At 42.1% G+C, this 18765-nt stretch overlaps 1 protein-coding gene across 3 annotated transcripts; it reads right to left on the bottom strand.

The window, feature by feature from the left end:
- Positions 1 to 912: 912 nt before the first annotated feature.
- Positions 913 to 16970, bottom strand: cnot2 (CCR4-NOT transcription complex, subunit 2). 3 transcript variants are annotated; one of them, XM_083654320.1, is made up of 15 exons: positions 16836 to 16970; positions 14949 to 15077; positions 14763 to 14835; positions 13571 to 13718; positions 12471 to 12653; positions 11129 to 11208; positions 10680 to 10805; positions 10330 to 10454; positions 10056 to 10173; positions 8768 to 8924; positions 7007 to 7068; positions 3167 to 3216; positions 2934 to 3034; positions 2568 to 2712; positions 913 to 1098 (listed from the first exon to the last, which is right to left on the bottom strand). In XM_083654320.1, the coding sequence occupies exons 1-15, from the start codon at positions 16932 to 16934 to the stop codon at positions 1012 to 1014; spliced, it is 1683 nt and encodes a 560-aa protein (XP_083510446.1). In that variant the 5' UTR covers positions 16935 to 16970; the 3' UTR covers positions 913 to 1011. The 3 variants fall into 3 exon arrangements, with proteins under 3 accessions (XP_083510446.1, XP_083510447.1, XP_083510448.1); XM_083654321.1 differs by lacking the exon at positions 16836 to 16970 and adding an exon at positions 16317 to 16351; XM_083654322.1 differs by lacking the exon at positions 16836 to 16970 and adding an exon at positions 16055 to 16085.
- Between the last annotated feature and the right edge of the window lie 1795 nt (positions 16971 to 18765).

Below are 18765 nucleotides of genomic sequence, written 5' to 3'. Positions count from 1 at the left end.
GCTCACCTCATAAAAACGAGGTACAAGGCAGGGCAAAATTTCTTCCAAAATAGATGTCATATATATATATATACATACATATATATATATATAGCAATCATATATACACATTCGTACAGACATATACTAAGTCATGTGATGCCAAGAAACTAAAAAAAAATGTACACGTTTATTACAAAATTGTAACAAAGACTGGAAAGTGTTTTGCTTGCTCTGGAGCAATGACGCTTAGCAGTTATCCTCAATGAGGACTCGTCCACTTACCGTGGAAACTAAAACAGTCTCTGACTTGTGTCCATGTTTTAACTCACACAGAAACCACAGAGAGACAGACGGAGGGAGAAACAGAGAGAGGGAAAGAGAAAACAAGTTTGAGGAATTAACGTCAGTGGAAGGAAAGAAAAGAAATGTTGCGGAGTCTGGAGATGAAGAGGGATGCGTGTGGATAGGTTGCATGTCTCCCCCCCCCCAAAAAAAAGAATAAAAGGGAGTGTTTTCACATAAAAAAGCACAAACAAATTTTGTGTTCTTTTATTACTAAATATAGTGCAACAATAAACATTGCATTTCTTTCACCCTTTCACTTGCTTCTGAGGATGGTACTTTGTTAACTTTTCTGTTCTTAACACTTAACACTTTTGGAAATACGAGGCATAACCCTTGTTCTGTCACTGTCAAGTGTGCCACACAGTCAGTCCTCCTTCCCGGGAACAAACGGGCTTCAGATTCAGAGACGTAAACATAACACAGACCCTGCTCAAAACAAGAAAAAAAAAAGGAGGAACATAAGGAATAAAAACAGAACAAGTGTTGGTGTTTTGGGCAGCATGTAATTTGGAAAGGCAGGGCAGTTTTGCTCCACCGTCGCCCCCCCATCCCCCCCCCCCTCCCCACCACAGTCAAATAGCCAAATCCTCAAGGAATAAAAACCAAGATGTCTGGACCACAGCGCCCTCCCTGGATGAGAGGGTGGTGTGCTGGGACAGCTGTAGCCTTGGACTGGTCTGGGCCTCAGAAGGCCTGCTGGGCTGGGTTGTAGTTGAATGTTGTCGGCACGTGGGGCCTCTCTTCCAGCTTGTCATACTCCAGGTGAAATTCCTTAGAGAAGCAGACGACAGAAGCAGAAGTTTAGCACCGCAGGAAAGGGTATGTTTTTAAATCTTTGTGATGAACCTTTTTCTAGTACGTGATTCCAACACCTTCCTTAACATGAAAGGACTTTCCAATTCCCTCAAACTAGAAATTAGCGCGTGCTTCGTGCGCTCATTTATAGGATGGAGACCCCAGAGATGATGCGCCATGGGCGCAATTTTTTGGGGTGGAACCAAACTCATGATTCTTAAAAACTCAGCACTACACTCCGTCAGGTTCCCATAAGTGCACTCCCCAAGTTTGGAGGCGATCGGAGCAATGGTGTGCGAGTTATGGCCATTTAAGATTACTAGGGCAGATAAAACAAACAAACAAACAAACAGAACCCACTTACTCCCTTTTACATATGATGATAACTTTGCCATTAGTTTTTCCAATGCCAGTTTCATGCCAGACCCCTGAAAAGTGTTTCGGCCAGGTTTGGAAGCAATCAGAGCAACGGTGCACCTTGCAACTCCAGACATACATACAGACATACATTATACAGTACATACGTGCATACGGCCCTCCAATTCTACTAGTGGGATTCAAGGACCAAACACGGCTTAGTTTGAGACACGGATTAAGGTTCATTACTGTTACAACATTGAGAATTTTTATAATGAGAACTAGCAGGCTTTACAGAAGCTCACAGACAACAATTAACAGTGACTTGAATGTGTCATTAATCCATCCATTTCTATTCTTGCACAAAATAGATTCAAGCACTTTCAATTACCCATGTCTATTTATGTCCATTTAAAAAAATCTTTCAACGCCTTGATCCCCCCCCCCCACCTCAAATTCACAAACTTTCAAGGATTTTAACCCTTGTGCCATGTTTTAATATACTTAGGTTAACAGTGCTTCGCACGAAGGAGGGAAAAAATCGCCAAATTGGCAACACGTATCCAAATTAATATGCAACGTTTGACCGACATGTTGTCAGCGGTTAACCGTTGACGTTTCCACTCAATTCACTATGCTATGTCAATAAAGTAGTCTATGACAAACCAGAAGTATTTCCGCTGATACAACATAATAGTTATATTATAGTTATATACGTGGATAATGTTTAACATTAGAAATGCCAAAAAAGCAATCTGGCATTGTAATTTTACATTTTCAGTTCCTCCAACACCGAAAACGCTATTTTCTTTCTCCCTCCATAACTTCTCCTAAATATGAGGGCTTAAATAACTATTTTTGTAATTCCAAAAAAGCCACTTAGGAAATAGATATACTCTCTGCAATTTGCATAAAAACCTTCTATACCGCAGCATACCTCTATGCCGCGTACAGTTGCCATCTCTCCTGGGAAGAATCTTTCAGTTTGAAATCTACTTGGACTTTTATACAGGAGGCCCCTGGCCACAGGTGCCGTAGTTCACCTCATGGGAAGAAAAGCAGACAGACAGACAACACCAAACGCTCACCTTGGCTACCTTCCTCCAGTTAAGACAATCAAAAAAGTAGTAGGTTCCCCTCTCGTAGGTATTGGTCTTCAGTGTGGGCTCCATGCCAGGCGCTCTTGTGATCCAAACCCGCTCCTCCTTGTGGTACCGCCAGTCCCGGTTGAAGCTGGGAGGCAGAAGGGATGAAAGAGGAAGGAAGTCACTGACCCATGACCGAGACCAGAACATTCACCCGAAGAAACCCCATCACCTCACCAAACAGAGCAAACTGCACTCCCAAAGAAACTTTTGACAATGTTAACTTCATAGAGAAGACATCCAACATCCCATCCCAGTGGGTTTACACAGTAATCCCAATTAAAAACTATACAGTATAGTGCCACTCACAGTTCTACTGCTGCCAAAAGCTGTAGCAGGTCTCCGCCATTCATGTAGTATAGGTAGAACAACAGGTCTTCACCGTATCGAGCCAGTTTAATTGCAGCCAACTTAAGGTGGCAGGGCAGCAGAGGAGAGAATGTATAGAGAGTTAGCATTGTACTGACCAATTACAAACGTCAATAGGTACTACTGGATTACTAAAACCATTTACTGTGGTATTGTTCAGAGGATCAATTTACCTTGTCCCTTATGTGGATGTTAGTTAGGTACTCAGAAGGAACATGGAAGTCTGAAAGGTAAGAGGAAGGCAGACACAGAATTTAGTTAGGAGTCATCTGACCAGTTGGGTGTTGGTGAATGCATTTACACTTAGGGGACTGAGGTTTTCCTTATGCTGATGCATCGGCGTTTTTACTCCACACACTGACTACAAACTGACTGAGACTTAACACTTGTAACTAGGGCTGTACCAAATGTAATTTTTTCACATTCAAACGAAGCTTCCATTGATGTTTTCGAATGAAGCTTTGAATGTCTCCCGTGACGTCGTCACACAAAAATCTAACATCCTTAATTTGAACAAAGTGATTCATCAGTAGGGATGCCTACCAAAACCCGGTATTAAATGGGCCCCAGGGCCAAGGATGCAAAGTCATGGGTAGTGAAAAAGGTGACAGATACCAGGGCAGACATCAAACCACTCAGAAATCCTCCTATTTTAGGGTGAACTAGAACAACCGCACCGCGGATATATACCTCCTAGGGGTGGTCAAAAATAATCGATTATAAGATGCATCGCGATGCGGACGTGCACAATTCTGCATCGATTCACAAATGTCAAAAATCGATTATAAAAAAATAAAAAAATAAATTATCAAATAAAATATAATGGAAGTACATGCAGTTGTTTATTTTAATTATGGATCATAATACAATGCAATTCTAATTATGGATCATAATACAATGTAATTCCAAATGCACTTTTATTTTAAAAGTAGCCACACAGTGAGAAAAAAGAAAGTGAGAAAAAATAAATCATGTATTGGGGAAAAAAAGTGATGCATCGATTTAAGATGCATCGAGATGCATCGATAATCGTAATCGAATCGTAGCCCTCTGAATCGCAATCGAATCATGAGGCCAGTGAAGATTCACAGCCCTAATACCTCCGCCAACAAGTGAGCAGTCGACATCCATGTCTGTCCAGACTTTGATGTTTGAGCCAAATGTGAAGGAATTTCATCATGGTGTTACTGAGGTATGGCGTTACCAAGCTTGAAAATGGCGTTTGTGAGGTTACAGTGACCTTGACCTTTGACCACCAAAATGTAAGTTTGAGGCAAATTAGATGAAATTCCGTCAAGGCGTTCCTGAGATATCACGTTAACCAGCATGAAAATGGCATCCGTGAGGTCACAGTGACCTTAACCTTTGTCCACCAAAATGTAATTAGTTCATCCTTGAGTCCAAGGCGACGTTTGAGCCAAATTGGAAGAAATTCCATCAAGGCGTTCCAGAGATAGCACGTTAAAGAGCTTGGAAATGGGGTTCGTGAGGTGAGTGACCTTGAACTCTGACCTTTAACCACCAAAATCTAATCACTTCATCCTTGAGTCAAAGTGGAGGTTTGAGGCAAATTTGATGAAATTCCGTCAAGACGTTCCTGAGATATCGCGTTAACGAGCATGAAACGAGCAGGCATGAGGTTACAGTGACCTTGAACTTTGACCACCAACATCTATCAGTTCATCCTTGAGTCCAAGTGGACATTTGAAGCAAATTTGAAGAAATTTCATTAAGGCATTCCTAAGATATCGCGTTAACGACCTTGAAAATGGCATTCGAGAGGTCAGTGTCCTTGACCTTTGACCACCAACATCTATCAGTTTATCCTTGCGTGCAAGTCGACGTTTGAGCCAAATTGGAAGAAATTCCGTCAAGGTGTTCCTGAGATTTGGATTGCACTGGACTTTGAGAGTCACTTGTTTCGTTTTTTTTATCTGTTTTTGGGCTGGAAATCATTAGCTGTATCTGGCAACACTCTGGGCTTCTGTCATCAGTTCCTCAGCAGCAGCTCCGTCATAAACAGAATGGATAGACGTGCAACAAGAAAAATGCGCAGTGCACAGCAAATGTTCCCATTTAAAATTTGAATGTCAACATTATGAACGAAGCTTCGAAGCTACAAACAATTTGGTACAGCCCTACTTGTAACACAAGTCTATGAAAATGAAGACAAAACTCTCCACCAATGACAAGACTTATCTGAATTTCTTGTCTTGCCGTTGGAGATGTGAGCACACTAACACTCTTTTACACCGCCACGAAGATCCCAAAATGGCCCCCGAAACGTACAAACAATTGTGTTATCAAAAGGCCATCAGAGGGGAGGAGCTGGTTACACAATAGAGCCCCAACTAGTTACAGTTAATGAAAGGGAGCCTTGTCAGAATAAAGCTCAAATCTGATTACTAGCTGTGTTTCTGCCAACAACACTAAAGTGCTCGATCAATTTGTTGGTGCAGCTATGCACATGCCAGTGGAGATGAACAGGAAGGTAGCAGGCTAAAGGCTGAATTATGCTCACCCTGCCGTGAAGGGCGCGGGGGTGGAGCGAGGGGCGGGCGCGTCAAATTACGTAAATTTGTTGGGCGTGGTTATGCGCGTGGTCCAGCGGCCGCTCGCGTTGTGCCTGATATTTTTTCTAACAGCGCGAGCTTCTCTCCAAACATGGCTGCATACAAACCATTGAGCCCTGAACACTGAGCTGTGTTTTCGCCACATTTCTTGACCCATGTGGTAGGCTATAAACTTAGATTTGCAACTGTTCGTTTGTAGTAATTTCACCAAGTAAATGTGTTGTGTTAAGAGCATTATTGAGAGAGATTAAAAGCAGCACAGAGTAGTAGGCTATCAGGGCTGAGTAGTAAAAACGGCTTTCAGTAAAAACAAGTTTGGTGAGTCCTTCATGTGCTGATGTGCGGTCGTTTGAGAGTGAAAGCGCACTCAGTACTGCACAGCGTTTCATTGCGACTTTTCACGGGCTGTTCTCACCATTGTACAATACATGGTGATCACTTTCTGAGTATAATGGCATCTGCCCCAACGCGAGGTCTGCACGGTGACTACGGAGACTCGCGGGGCCCCACCCCCACGGAGCTTTGCTCGAGCATAAGAGCACCTTTAGTGAGCTGGAATGCCACAGAAGACTAGACTACACGGTTCAATTTGCCATGCAGTATATTTTGCATGCTCAATTCTCATTGGCCGTTCGTGGAATCTAGTGCAAAGTATTTCACATGACAAAAGCCCATTTAATTTACCTTATTTTATTTACCGTAAGTCATTTGCAAGAGCCTTCGCAAGTGTGCAGCTAGATCAGGGATGGGCAACTTTGATGATAGAGAGGGCCACAAAAAAATTCCTCACTACCAGAGGGCCAGATTGTGACTGTGCACTTCCACCAGTAGCCCACTGTAATACCATCACTCCCAAATATAGCTACTAATTTGATGAAAAGGATTGGTAATCCAAGTTTATTATACCAACAGTTATATTTTTCATATTCAAATTGAGTAATTCTTCCATTCAGATGACACCAGAAACTTTACTCTATACAGCCCGCTACATTAATTTGATGGGGTACATCACCCAAATATGTCCTATTACCGTAATCAGATTAGTAATGTTGCATGTGCATCCTGGATATAGTTTGCTACAATAGTGTTAGCTCAAATGCTAACGTTAAACAATATGTGGATGGACAATGCTAACGCCATTAGCGCCATGTTCTGGGATGTACAGTAAAATAAAAACACAAATTTGGGTGGTCTAACCTAACCTAACCTAACCTAATAAAAAAAAGCACACACTGAGCCACACTGAGATAGATGATAAGATTTCAACTGAGTCCTAAATGCTACAGGAAGTCCTCGCACTACAGGATAGTTTCTGCCAACTGTCCATTGTGCCCAAAATGTCTTCAGAATGCCTCTGACCAAATGACTGCTAAAATCAGGTTCTTAAAAAAAAGTATTCCCCTCCCGCAGACCCCCACATACTTGAAGTTAATGTCTTACCAATGTCTTGAGGTCGACAAGGTGCTGAGGCCCAAGGAGAAGCAAACTTGGGGTACAAGTTTCTGTCAGGAGACAGTTTGATTAAAATCTCCCTATATATATTAACATATAATCAGCAAGTGCAAACAATCTAAAAACACATCAAAGAAGAAGAGTATATCCTCCCAATTCACTACACAGATCATGTTTTGGTCATTATTTATCCTTAAAGGAACACACCAACATAGACTAGAATATAGAAGAATATAGAATATAGATGCCGCTACAATTGGCAATATAGCTCTGACTGATCATGCACCAATTGATTTAGTTATGGCCCCCAAAGAAAACGAGAAAAGGCATTTGAGATGGCGCTTTAATAGTCTTATGCTAAATAAAGAGGGAACCTGTGCGTATATCAGAAAGGTGATGGGTGAATACTGGGAATTTAATGAAGGCTCAATTTCAGACTCTGGTATGACATGGGACGCCTTTAAAGCATATGTGAGGGGACGTCTTATGATCCAATATAGTGCAATAGTTAAGAGGATAGAGACTAGAATATAGATGCCTTTCTCTCCTCTGTGCGTGCAGTATAAAGTGCGTTGCACCCCTCCTGCTGGTCAGCTTAGCAGCTGAATGGTAGTGAATGGTACAGCAGCCAGCCTACCCCCGTTCAGACACCAAATGTACACATTGCAACAGCGCCAAAACGCTCATTTGTACATGTGACTCATGTACTCACCAGTCACCACGCTGTGAAATAATAATCCCAAATTACGAGGAACGCTCATTTTCAAAGTAAATACATAGCCGTAACTTTTTTCCAAACATGGACGCCTGGCGCAGTGATATGCACACAGCGCCTCAAAAGCACTATGGCAACTAAAGTTACTTCTGTCAACAGAGTGTTCCTCGTAATTTTAGATTATGATGTCACAGCGTGGTGAGTACATGAGTCACAACATGTACATGTGATTATGATGTCACAGCCCGGTGAGTACATGAGTCACAACATGTACATGTGATTATGATGTCACAGCCCGGTGAGTACATGAGTCACAACATGTACATGTGATTATGATGTCACAGCCCGGTGAGTACATGAGTCACAACATGTACATGTGATTATGATGTCACAGCCCGGTGAGTACATGAGTCACAACATGTACATGTGTTTATGATGTCACAGCCCGGTGAGTACATGAGTCACAACATGTACATGTGATTATGATGTCACAGCGTGGTGAGTACATGAGTCACAACATGTACATGTGATTATGATGTCACAGCGTGGTGAGTACATGAGTCACAACATGTACATGTGATTATGATGTCACAGCGTGGTGAGTACATGAGTCACAACATGTACATGTGATTATGTCACAGCCCGGTGAGTACATGAGTCACAACATGTACATGTGATTATGATGTCACAGCGTGGTGAGTACATGAGTCACAACATGTACATGTGATTATGATGTCACAGCGTGGTGAGTACATGAGTCACAACATGTACATGTGAGTGTTTTTGGCGCTGTTGGACTGTGTATTTTTGGTGACTGAACGGGGGTAGGCTGGCTGGTGTCCCGTTACTACCATTCATCTGCTAAGCTGACCAGCAGGAGGGTGCAACGCACTTTATACTGCATGCACAGAGGAGAGAAAGGCATCTAGATTCTAGTCTTATCATCGGGAATATGGCAAATAGGCGAATCTCCCAAAATGTTGGCGTGTTCCTTTAAAGCCTACAATTAGAGTAGGGCAGCTACTGTATCTTACTCTGGAGAGTTTAGGTTGAGTCCCAGTGTTGTGAGGTCACTTCCCAGCGCCAGATGGACCATCCCAGGATCCGTCTCCGCCGCCCGGATAAACGTCAGCAGTCCGATCATCCCAAATTGGTCTGTCACCATCCCCGAGGGAATGTTCGTCACCCGACCTGCAGCGACGGGACAATCCAGAGTTCAGCACTGAGTCACAAAAGAACAAAACTTGTTCATATTGTTTCATCTCTAGGCCCGGGGTTACAAAAGTTACTCTTTGGCCACCAAATATCCCATGTAGGTGGCCCGCTGCGGCCGCCACACTGCAAGCTTTCACCAACACAATGTAAATGTTACACAAATATCCCAATTCCTACAGTTCAACAAACACCCTAAAATTTAGGGTGTTTGTTGAACTGGGCCTAAATCCTTCCTTCCTTTTCATTCAAAATGCTACAAAACCAGTGAACTGCACAGTAACGTTTCTGTATGAGTAGTGTACAGTACTCCTCGCCGGCTAACTAGTAGATACCGATATGTTGGGACTACTGAAGTAACGTTATGGGTTTACTAAGAACCAACTACTCAAACTCCTAACATGAACAATTACAGAAGAACAAGAAACACAAAATGCAGACTGAAAAATTAAACTGCAACGACAATTTAGAAGTGAATAGAAGCAGGAGTTTAAGTGGCGCTAGACTATGACACATGTAAGCACATAAATGTAATATACTGGGCCGGCTCTTAAAAACCAGGGGTGAGACGAACTCAACATGTCTTTATTTGAACACCACAAGAAGACTACGCAAGAGGTTGCAGAGAGGCTACTGTAGGTATAATTTGCTTGCCAACCATAAAGTAAAACCCCAACTGCATTTGCATCTTAAAGCCACAGGGTGCCACTCTATTACAGTAAATAATTATATATTTTATATATTTTCATTGTGTTAATGACTTTTCATTTATTGAAGTGTCACAGTTAAGGAAGACTGTGTGAAGTTGCATTAAATTGCATTTTCTGTAGTTTTTACATTCAATTTACATTTGGGCCACCAAAAATAAACTTTGGCCACCAGATTTAGGTGCTTGGTGGCCTGTGGAGCCAGTGCTTGATGATATTAGCATCTATCCCTGGCATGGAATATATTATTTTAGTTCCCTCACTGTAGTTTTATCCAATAATTATGTAATGCAGGGTATATGAATATTTACAGAGCCTGACTGCCTCACCCAAGTTGTGCGATTAAGAAGGGATGTTTCAGTGGAATTGGAGCTATTGGATACCATTGGCTGAGAGGTCTCACCATCGGGCAACACCTGGATCCCTTTCTTCTGGTTGTTGTTCTGTGCTGAGGTTGTCTTGTCTCCTGGGAACTTGGGACCATCTGCGTTCGACGTGCTCTTGCCTGTCGAGTTCAGGTTCTGTAGGGGGTCGAGAAAGAGAGACAAAACAATGCATTTAAAAACAGAAAACAGTCAAATAAAAAGAATCAGAAACAGTGGCCATTGACATGTAAAGATGCCAGGAGAAACATCCCGCTGGAGCGTGCTGTAGAGCCAACGGTGCCTCACACTTACGGTTTTACTGTCATCATTGCTCAACGTGGGGTCCTTGTAGTTGGGGCCGGGCAGTGCGGGGAAGTCCTCGTTGTGGATGGAGAAGTCCTGCGTCTGTTCTGTTGATGGCTTCGTCACCATGCCAACTTAGGCAGAAGCACGGTGCATAATAAGCAGTGAGTCACAACAAAAATGGAAACATCTGGATTTCCTGCTCCTATGGACTAAGATGTGCATTTAAACATGGCGCTCCTCTTGTCAAAGAAGTATTATGAAAGCAGGACTTTGAAAGTAGGACTAGGGGGAACCTACTGCCTATAGCTTGGTGTGTAAAAATGATGAATGAGACTTTCTCCAGCCTAACGTCCTACCATAGGGAGCCCTTCCAGCCAGCGGGTTGAGCAGCGGTGTTGGGTTTCCCGTGCCTTCTCTCCGACTCCTGTCTGCTAATGCAGGGAAGTCTGACAGATCCAGTCCCGTTACGTTTTCACTCCCATCTGTGACAAGAGGAAGGTTAAAGCTGTGTAAAACATGACAATATTTTATACACCGTTGCTCATAAGCTTCAAAATGACTATACTGTCCACAGTTATTACTTAGGTGATGGCAACTGATTTGTTGACACTGTCAAGAACAAAGCAATTGTCATCACCTAAGTAAGAACTCTGGACAAAACAAAACATCTAACTTGGCAATTGTACAGTATTTGCTCATTCTCAATTTCACAGTAGTCATACTGTAAATTAATATAATGGTGTTAACATTACAGTTGTTACAGTGCTGTTATACAGGAATGAGGATTTTGGTCAAACATATTAACCTGTGCCATTGAAGATGTTGCTCGACATCGAGTTGTTCATCCCAAAAGCCTGGTTACGGTTCATTCCAAACCCTGACATGCTGCAGAGAAACTCCAGTTAAGAACAACAGGTAGCCACAGTACAGAGAGATCAATGCTTTCCGTTACTTCCAATAAGAAAACTACAAAGACACTGTACGATAGTGTAAAGTCAGGGTGTAAAAATATCAACAAACTAGGGAACAGGATGATTTGAGGTTCAATCATGGCTTGAAATTTGAACCACCCCAGCCTAGTGATGAGTACATCACGTGCAGGCTTTGTGCTTCCTTTTGCATTATAGGCCGGTGATACTTTCATGTAAATTGAGAAGTCTGCAAGCTGTGTGTGCTACTTGGTCACAGCAGGTTGGCTGAATCAAAGCAGCCAACTTGGTGAGTGGCTAAACTACTAGCTTTCTTCACTAGCTTGCCAATCAAAAGTCCCATCTCAATCTTCAACAATGAGGTTCAGGTTAGCGAATACAGTTGTGTCAAAAAGATTTTCTGTTTCTACAATGGGAAGGATTCATTCCTGCTATGTATCCTGAGCAAGTAACAAACGAACAGAACCATTAGCTGACCTAGCATCACGTGTAAACAGGAATCAGGCTATTGATACATGCATTAAATCCTGGCATGAACTTTCAGCAATATAGGGAAAGAAAGTTACATCGCTCTCTGGTGGCTGTATTCAGTGAGAAAAGGTTTAGCATGGTATATACATCCGATATACTGTATACACCTGACCTAGTTCATATCAGAAACTATAGTGGAAGGAAAAAGTGTACACCCTTCAACCTTTCTACTTTTGCTTATTTATTCTGTCTGTCCAGCACCTGGTTAAGTTTGAGATGTGTTGCTGTGTAGCCTAGATGTTTTTTACTCAGTATTTGACAATAGGGAAATTAATAGATATTCTACCAGAAGAGGCACTACTTTGCACTTTCCCTTCCTAGAGATGATTCAAATCATCTTCTTCTAATTGCCAGGCCTTTTCTCCATACTGTACTATAGGATATCCTACAACCACTATCTAAAAGTAAACATGTCAAACACATAAAAAGACAGTTACAGTTCGAAGTGTCATTTTCTCCCTGATCTTTTGAAAATGGCCACAATCCACAACTTTTGTGCAGCGCTCCACCCTTACAGTAAAAAGAAAAGAAGGTGCAAACATGAGTTTTCCTAAAGGCGGAAAACAAAAAGGTATCGAATTCTATATCTGAAACTGTAGATGCTCCAAAGCACTGATAGTCGTGACAAACCTAGAAAAGGACATCACAGGTGTCAGCAGGAAAGAATGCATGCATCAGTTGCACTACCTGTTTATGGTGAAGGGCTGTCGTGCCGGCTGCTGTTTGGGCATACAGATGATACTGGGGGAGCTGCGGTTGGGACTGCCTAGACCTGAACTGCCCATGCTATTGGTCCTGCCACTCATCCCGATGCCTTGGCCGACCTGGGAGTGGTTCAGCATGTTCCTCGAGTTCATCGGCAAGGTCCCCCTATCAAGACACCATCAAGTCCGATTTAGTGGATTCAGGTGGTCGCTCATGTCAAGTCAACTTTCAATCAAGTTTTAATTACAGAGCTAAGCGATATGGTTGAAATATCGCAATAATCATAAGGATCTTATATCGGGGTATATGCAGAAATCCTGAAATTAAATTCAATACCTTTTAAGACCTTTGTTAATACTTTTTCAAGACCTCAACGCCACTATCATCATATCAGCGATAGGGGTGTAAATCACAAGTTTCATCACAATACAATATTATATAGATTTTTTTTACAACAATATGATATTTGCTGATATCACAAAGTCTGCCACAATACGATATTCAATTCAGGGGTCTGCAATCAAAATGGGACAATATCATAAGCTCATTTAACACCATCAGCACAATAGCTACGAAGTTTAATACCTCTCAAATGGCAATTAAGACTTTTTAATACTTTTTAAGGCCTTCATTTTCCCTAAATTGATTTATCAACTTTTAATACTTTTCAAGACCCCGCGGATACCCTGTATATCTATATATCACAATATGGCTCACAAAAACAAAAACAAAATTGCAAAATCAAATGTTAAACAATTTAATGTTCATCATCCCATTGAACCAAATGGCAATGTTAGGTGTGATGTCAAACAAAACGAAATTTTCAAATATTCTTAAAATGTTTCATTCCTCATTTTCAGAGTTTTAAATCAAATGTGCGTTATCATCATCAGTTTAGAGCACAGAATTGTGCATCATGATATCCCCAAATTCACCCAACCATAATTACAAAGACTAACTACTGTCATAAACCGATACCATACAAGCAAGGTGTATCCATACAGGATGCATGCATGTGTGTACATACAGCACTTTCACATTCACACAAACAGGCATACAAATCCAAGCGCCTGCATACACACCTGCTTGGTGAAGGAGGGGTATGGAGGGACATGGTGGGCACCCCCGTTGTGGGAGTGATATGACTTGGTAGCTGGGTGCCTTGCGTTAAATTTCGATTTAACTGAGCCGTATTGTTGCCCATGCCCCTTATCGAGAAGCCGAGTGCACCTGCAGAGAGAGAGCAGAAAAGACGGAGATTTACTGTCAAGCAAACCATAGAGGATTCTTCTGTTTCCAGTTCAGTTAGCTTTAACTAGAGTTAGGCCAGCTACTAGTCCTACAGCAAGTATTTTGTTTTTGCAAGTACTTTGTTAAATAAATCCTTATAATAAGAATGCAAAGTGTCTGTGTGTTCGGCCACAGCTATGCCATTTTACATGTGATCGGGCTGAATCCTTCAGAAATAAAGAGCACCCCAGCTGGATTTTTTAATTAGGTAATTAGGGACAATTAATTGCCGAGCAATGACGACATCACTCACAGATGACATCATCATTGAGTGCTCAAGTGACATCACTGGTGACATCACTAATTCTATACACTAGTGGTGGACCTGTGGGAGTTGGACCCACCCCCATGGGAGTTAGACCCACCCAGTCTCCCCCCACACACACCCCCCTCCCCGGGAGTTAGGGCCACCCAGTCTGCTCAGCCAGGAAGGATGACATCACTGATGACATCATCACTGATGACATCATTGCTCAAGTGACATCACATCATTAGGTAATTAGGGCAATTACCAATTAGCGCAATTAAAAAAATCCAGTGACAGGGGTTCTCTTTACACTTCCTGAAAGTTTTAGCCCGATTCCACGTAAAACGGCATAGCTGTGGCCGAACAAAATTCTGCTCACTCCCACTCTCTCTCTCTCTCTCTCACACACACACACACACACACACACACACACACACACAGAAACTTGTCTTTTTATTAGTAGATATAAGTGATATCATCAGTGATTTACGGTGAATTTGAATGTGTCCGGGAGGCTTTGGAGACCACTGTATTCCAGACCAGGGTGGTCTAACTCCCAGGAAGGGATCTAACTCTTACAGGTCCACTAGTCAAGTTTACCTGGGAAGAGCTGTTCTCCTTTACTGAATTGCACACTGAGCATTTGATTTCTTCACGCTCCAAGTATGTTTGTTACATGGTGAATACAAAACATATTGGAGTGACTGTGGGGAAAAGCTGAGGCTTTGCATGCTTACTTTGTGGACCGTACAAACTTGCACCAAGTTGTGACAGTTGACCTGACGATGATGGTGAAGGAGACGACAGCATCTGGGGAAAGCAGACAGGTCATATAACTGGATGCTCTCCTGTGTAGCCTGGTGAAGTATTGGGAAGTATTGGGAAGGAATGTGTAGGAATGCGTAGGGAGGGACAAAACTCACGTCTTTATCCGACCGATGTGGGAACATCGACGGCTGGCTGTAGTACATGCTTTCATCAGGAAAGTCGTTGTCGACTACCTCTACAAACTCTACAAACTTCTTTCTAGAACCGAACATGCCTTTCGTCACCTGCAGAGAGAGAACAGAGTTGGGCAGTCAGGAAAAGTCAGACAGGACAGGAAGAATTGGACTGTGGCAAATACAATTTCAGTCTAGTTAGCGAGACAGATTCTCCCGCATAAACTTCCATGTCAATCTAAAGTACTGTAGTTGAAGTTTATGCTCCTTCAAAGAATCCTTCATGATCTCATTAAAAGTGGCTTCCTTTTGAAAGGAAGAATTGAGGGAGTTTACTCTCCGAAACCTGAGAGCGCTAACATTGATATTATTGTCCGGTGAGGCAGACAAAAGGTCTTTTAACTAGTTGTGAATGTGATCATCTTTGGTTGGAGCGGTAAGGCACACTTAATCATTTACTGGTTGACAGGAGTGACTACTCAATATCAAGAAGCAACGCCACTTGATTCTAGGTCTTCTATTTTCCTCGATTTGATCATTTTAATGTAATGCATTTTGCTTGTTCTTTCATACTATGAATTGTATCCTTTTCATTGTGTAATCTTATGTTGCTATGCTCTTTTCCTTTATCCATGTCATGTAAAGCACTTTGAACTGCCTCTACATAAAATGTGCTATACAAAATAAGCTTGTCTTGCCTACTACTACTCGCAGAAATTACCTTAGCAACCATGTGCTGTCAATGTAAGTCCAGAATAACACCAACTGACAATATAATGAACTTAGCTTCTTGTTCAATTTGTATGAGATGAATAGATCTGATCTGAAGCAAAACGCAAGCCAGATGGCCATCTAATTTGCAATGTTTGGGGGGGAATAACAATAGCAATGCTAACCTTGTAGCTAACGTTAGCAGGCTAGTTATAATCATTCTGCTTTAGCTTAGCTGACGTCAACTTGGAAGCGGGCTAACCTAGCGTTAAACGTGAGCTTACAGTTGCTAACAGCGTTTAGTATAAGCATAGCATACGAGCTAATTTCGTCTTTTGAACTCCAAAAGACACAAGCTAACAAGTAGCATCCTCTACCAACTAGCAGCCCGTGTGGGCCCTCTTTGCCTCCATCTATCCTCAGTCAGCTGTCCGTTTTCTAGTCTCAGTTTACGCTCCGCTTGCAGCCAGCAGCAGCCAGAACAGAGGCAAGAAACAGATGGAATTCAAAGCCTTGAATCAGTTCATATTAAAACGGAAGCAAACGGCGAGATCCATTAAGGCCAATATGTAATTCTACAGGGTTAAATTTGGACCGAACCGTTTTAATCTGACGTAGAAAATGACAGAAAACCCTCACCGCATTAATTTCCCTTCTCTTCTTTTAGATCCAAGATGGCTGTGTATATTCTCAATCCAAAGAAAAATAGCTGTTACCCTCTGACCTTAGAACCTGCTCTGACCACTTCCGTACACAAAGTAAACATGTCTGAAGGACTGAAAGTATATCCCAGATCATTTCCAACAAGCAAAAATAAATATAACGATAGGCGGTGGTGGAAATATCGCTTGTTGGCAAATGTAAATAAATACCGTCAAGCTAACTCCCCTCCTGTGAGCGCGTGCTTTCACCAACATCTCCCACTGGCTAATCCGTGCCAGAATATTTAATTACACTTGTTTAACTAATTTCTTCAATAATGCTCTGACATCATTGCAGATGAAGTGTCAACGAGGCCGGATTAAAGTAGGGTTAGCGTTAGGGTTAGGGTTAGGGGGCCCGGGCAGTGTTGTGCAAGTTCACACTTCACAAGAGCTAGCTGAAAATTCAGTTCACACAGATTAAAAGAACTCCTTGTTGAAAGAAAAGTCGACATACCTGCTCGTTCAGGTTCATTGGCTCTCCTCTCTCATTCGGTTTAAAGCCAAAATATTCCCACAACGGAGCTGTGGAGTTTGGTTTTGAAACCAAATCCATTTTGACTTGCACTTTATCTTCACTGGCTGCTGTCTGTATTTGTCGCTGGCGCGCTGTGAGTGTGTGTGTGGCGGAGAGGGCAGCGGGGGGGGGGGGCGGGGTGGGTGGTGGGGGGGTGGACTTGGGGTTTGCTCAGGCCCCGCCCACGTTGAAATATAGACGAGAGGGTTCCAGAACCCGTTTTTTTTTTCACTATCCCATCCTTAAGCAGAATGTATTACTATTTTGGTCATGGGTTTTGTGATAGGAATTCATGTTCACTGTTTAGTTATGTGTTATTATTAATCACAGTCTTTAATGTAAAGTATTAACCATAGCTTAACTATTAAGTCTTAGGTTTCTCTCTTTCTCTCTATAGTAGACACAGCTGCATACCACAGGATCAGTCGCTCCTTTGTTTTCAAGGTTTAAGATAAGGCTCAGAGCAGGGAGTGAGAGACAACATGTATCCGAAAAAGCGATATTTCATTAGAAACTGTGGACTCCAAGGACAGGAATAATCTATCCAGTCTTCTAGCAGAGCTTTTTCCAGCTGAGACACAGGCTGTATCCATATTGAGATTCTCACTTGTTGCAACAATTAAACACTTTCCTGAATGATCTTGTCTAAACTGCTGAATTGCCGGCACAGGTTTCATACACTTGTAATAAAACATCTAAAAGCAAAAAAATATATCAAATGGGGCTCTGTGGTCTAATTTGTGTCAGTTTAGGGGTCCTTGACAATGTGTGAGAACCACTGAGCTAGAGGATGAATTGATTAGATTTTGGTGGTCAAACCTCAAGGTCACTTTGACCTCACGTCCGTCGCATTCTCATAAACGTGATATCATGAACAACTGGAGGGAATTTCATTACATCTGGCACTACATTACATCTGAACGTCCACTTGGACTCAAGGATGAACTGATTACAATTTGGTGGTAAAAGGTCAAGGTCCCTGTGACCTCACAAAATATGTTGTTGGCATAACTAAAAAATAAATCATATGCTAATTATGACAAAATTTCACATGTGATGTCATGACATTTTATATCCAAAAGTTCAAAGGTCAACTTCACTGTGACATCATGATGTCTTGCTTATTACTGTAGCTGAGAAAACGCTGTCACTTTTGCAGACACCAAAATCACCTAAGTTGACCTAATAATAATAATCACATTAATTATATTGATTTAGACCCCAATACCTCTATGAGTCCACCCTCTTCAATTCCTCTCCCTGGATGACAAACAGGACAAGAGGCCTCCTGTTCCTCTGGTAGTCCAACACAAGCTCATTGGTTTTGCTGATATTGAGCTTCAGGTGTCATTACACACCATGTGACGAAGCTCCCTATCAGTCATCTGTAAAAAAATAGTCTCTAAGTGAAGACAGCATGTTTCTCACTGGAAATTATTCAATTCTATCATACATGTCAATTAGTGATAACTTCCATTTTGCACACAAAAAATACACATTACCTTTTTTTTAATTCCTTCAAAGTCTTCACTACTACATATATTTTATGAGTCTGCACAGACATGGATGTAGACTGCAATTGCGGTTTCTTATGTAAACAAACACGCATGTAAACACAACGGGCAATTATCCAGGTCAGAAAAGAGCGCTGTTTAACTCTCGCTCACTGTCACGTTCATTAGTTGCAAGCGGCTGCGTTCAGTTCAGTGATGGTGGTGTTTATTGTGCCAATCAATCATATGGTAGCTACTTTTTCCTCTGCCCAGCCTGAGCACTACTGTTGCCTGTCAGAGGCCCCCAGACAATAAGTGGACGAGGACAAGTGCTAAAAACAGTCTGTCAGTGAACAGAGTGGGGAGAGCCAGTGCCC

This window comes from Poromitra crassiceps (assembly GCF_964638095.1).
Source record: "Poromitra crassiceps genome assembly, chromosome: 18".
NCBI lineage: Eukaryota > Metazoa > Chordata > Actinopteri > Beryciformes > Melamphaidae > Poromitra > Poromitra crassiceps.
The sequence above is the reverse complement of the archived record's forward strand: the minus strand, read 5'-3'. Positions and strand labels throughout refer to the sequence as shown.

What these genes read in the sequence shown, in the direction of transcription:
- cnot2 (XM_083654320.1), bottom strand. Translation starts at nt 16,934, where the DNA reads ATGGATTTGGTTTCAAAACCAAACTCCACAGCTCCGTTGTGGGAATAT. An exon ending in CACATCGGTCGGATAAAGAC is followed by an intron (nt 14,836 to 14,948) that starts GTGAGTTTTGTC and finishes TGCTTTCCCCAG; the next exon opens with ATGCTGTCGTCTCCTTCACC. An exon ending in CAGCCCTTCACCATAAACAG is followed by an intron (nt 11,209 to 12,470) that starts GTAGTGCAACTG and finishes GTTTCTCTGCAG; the next exon opens with CATGTCAGGGTTTGGAATGA.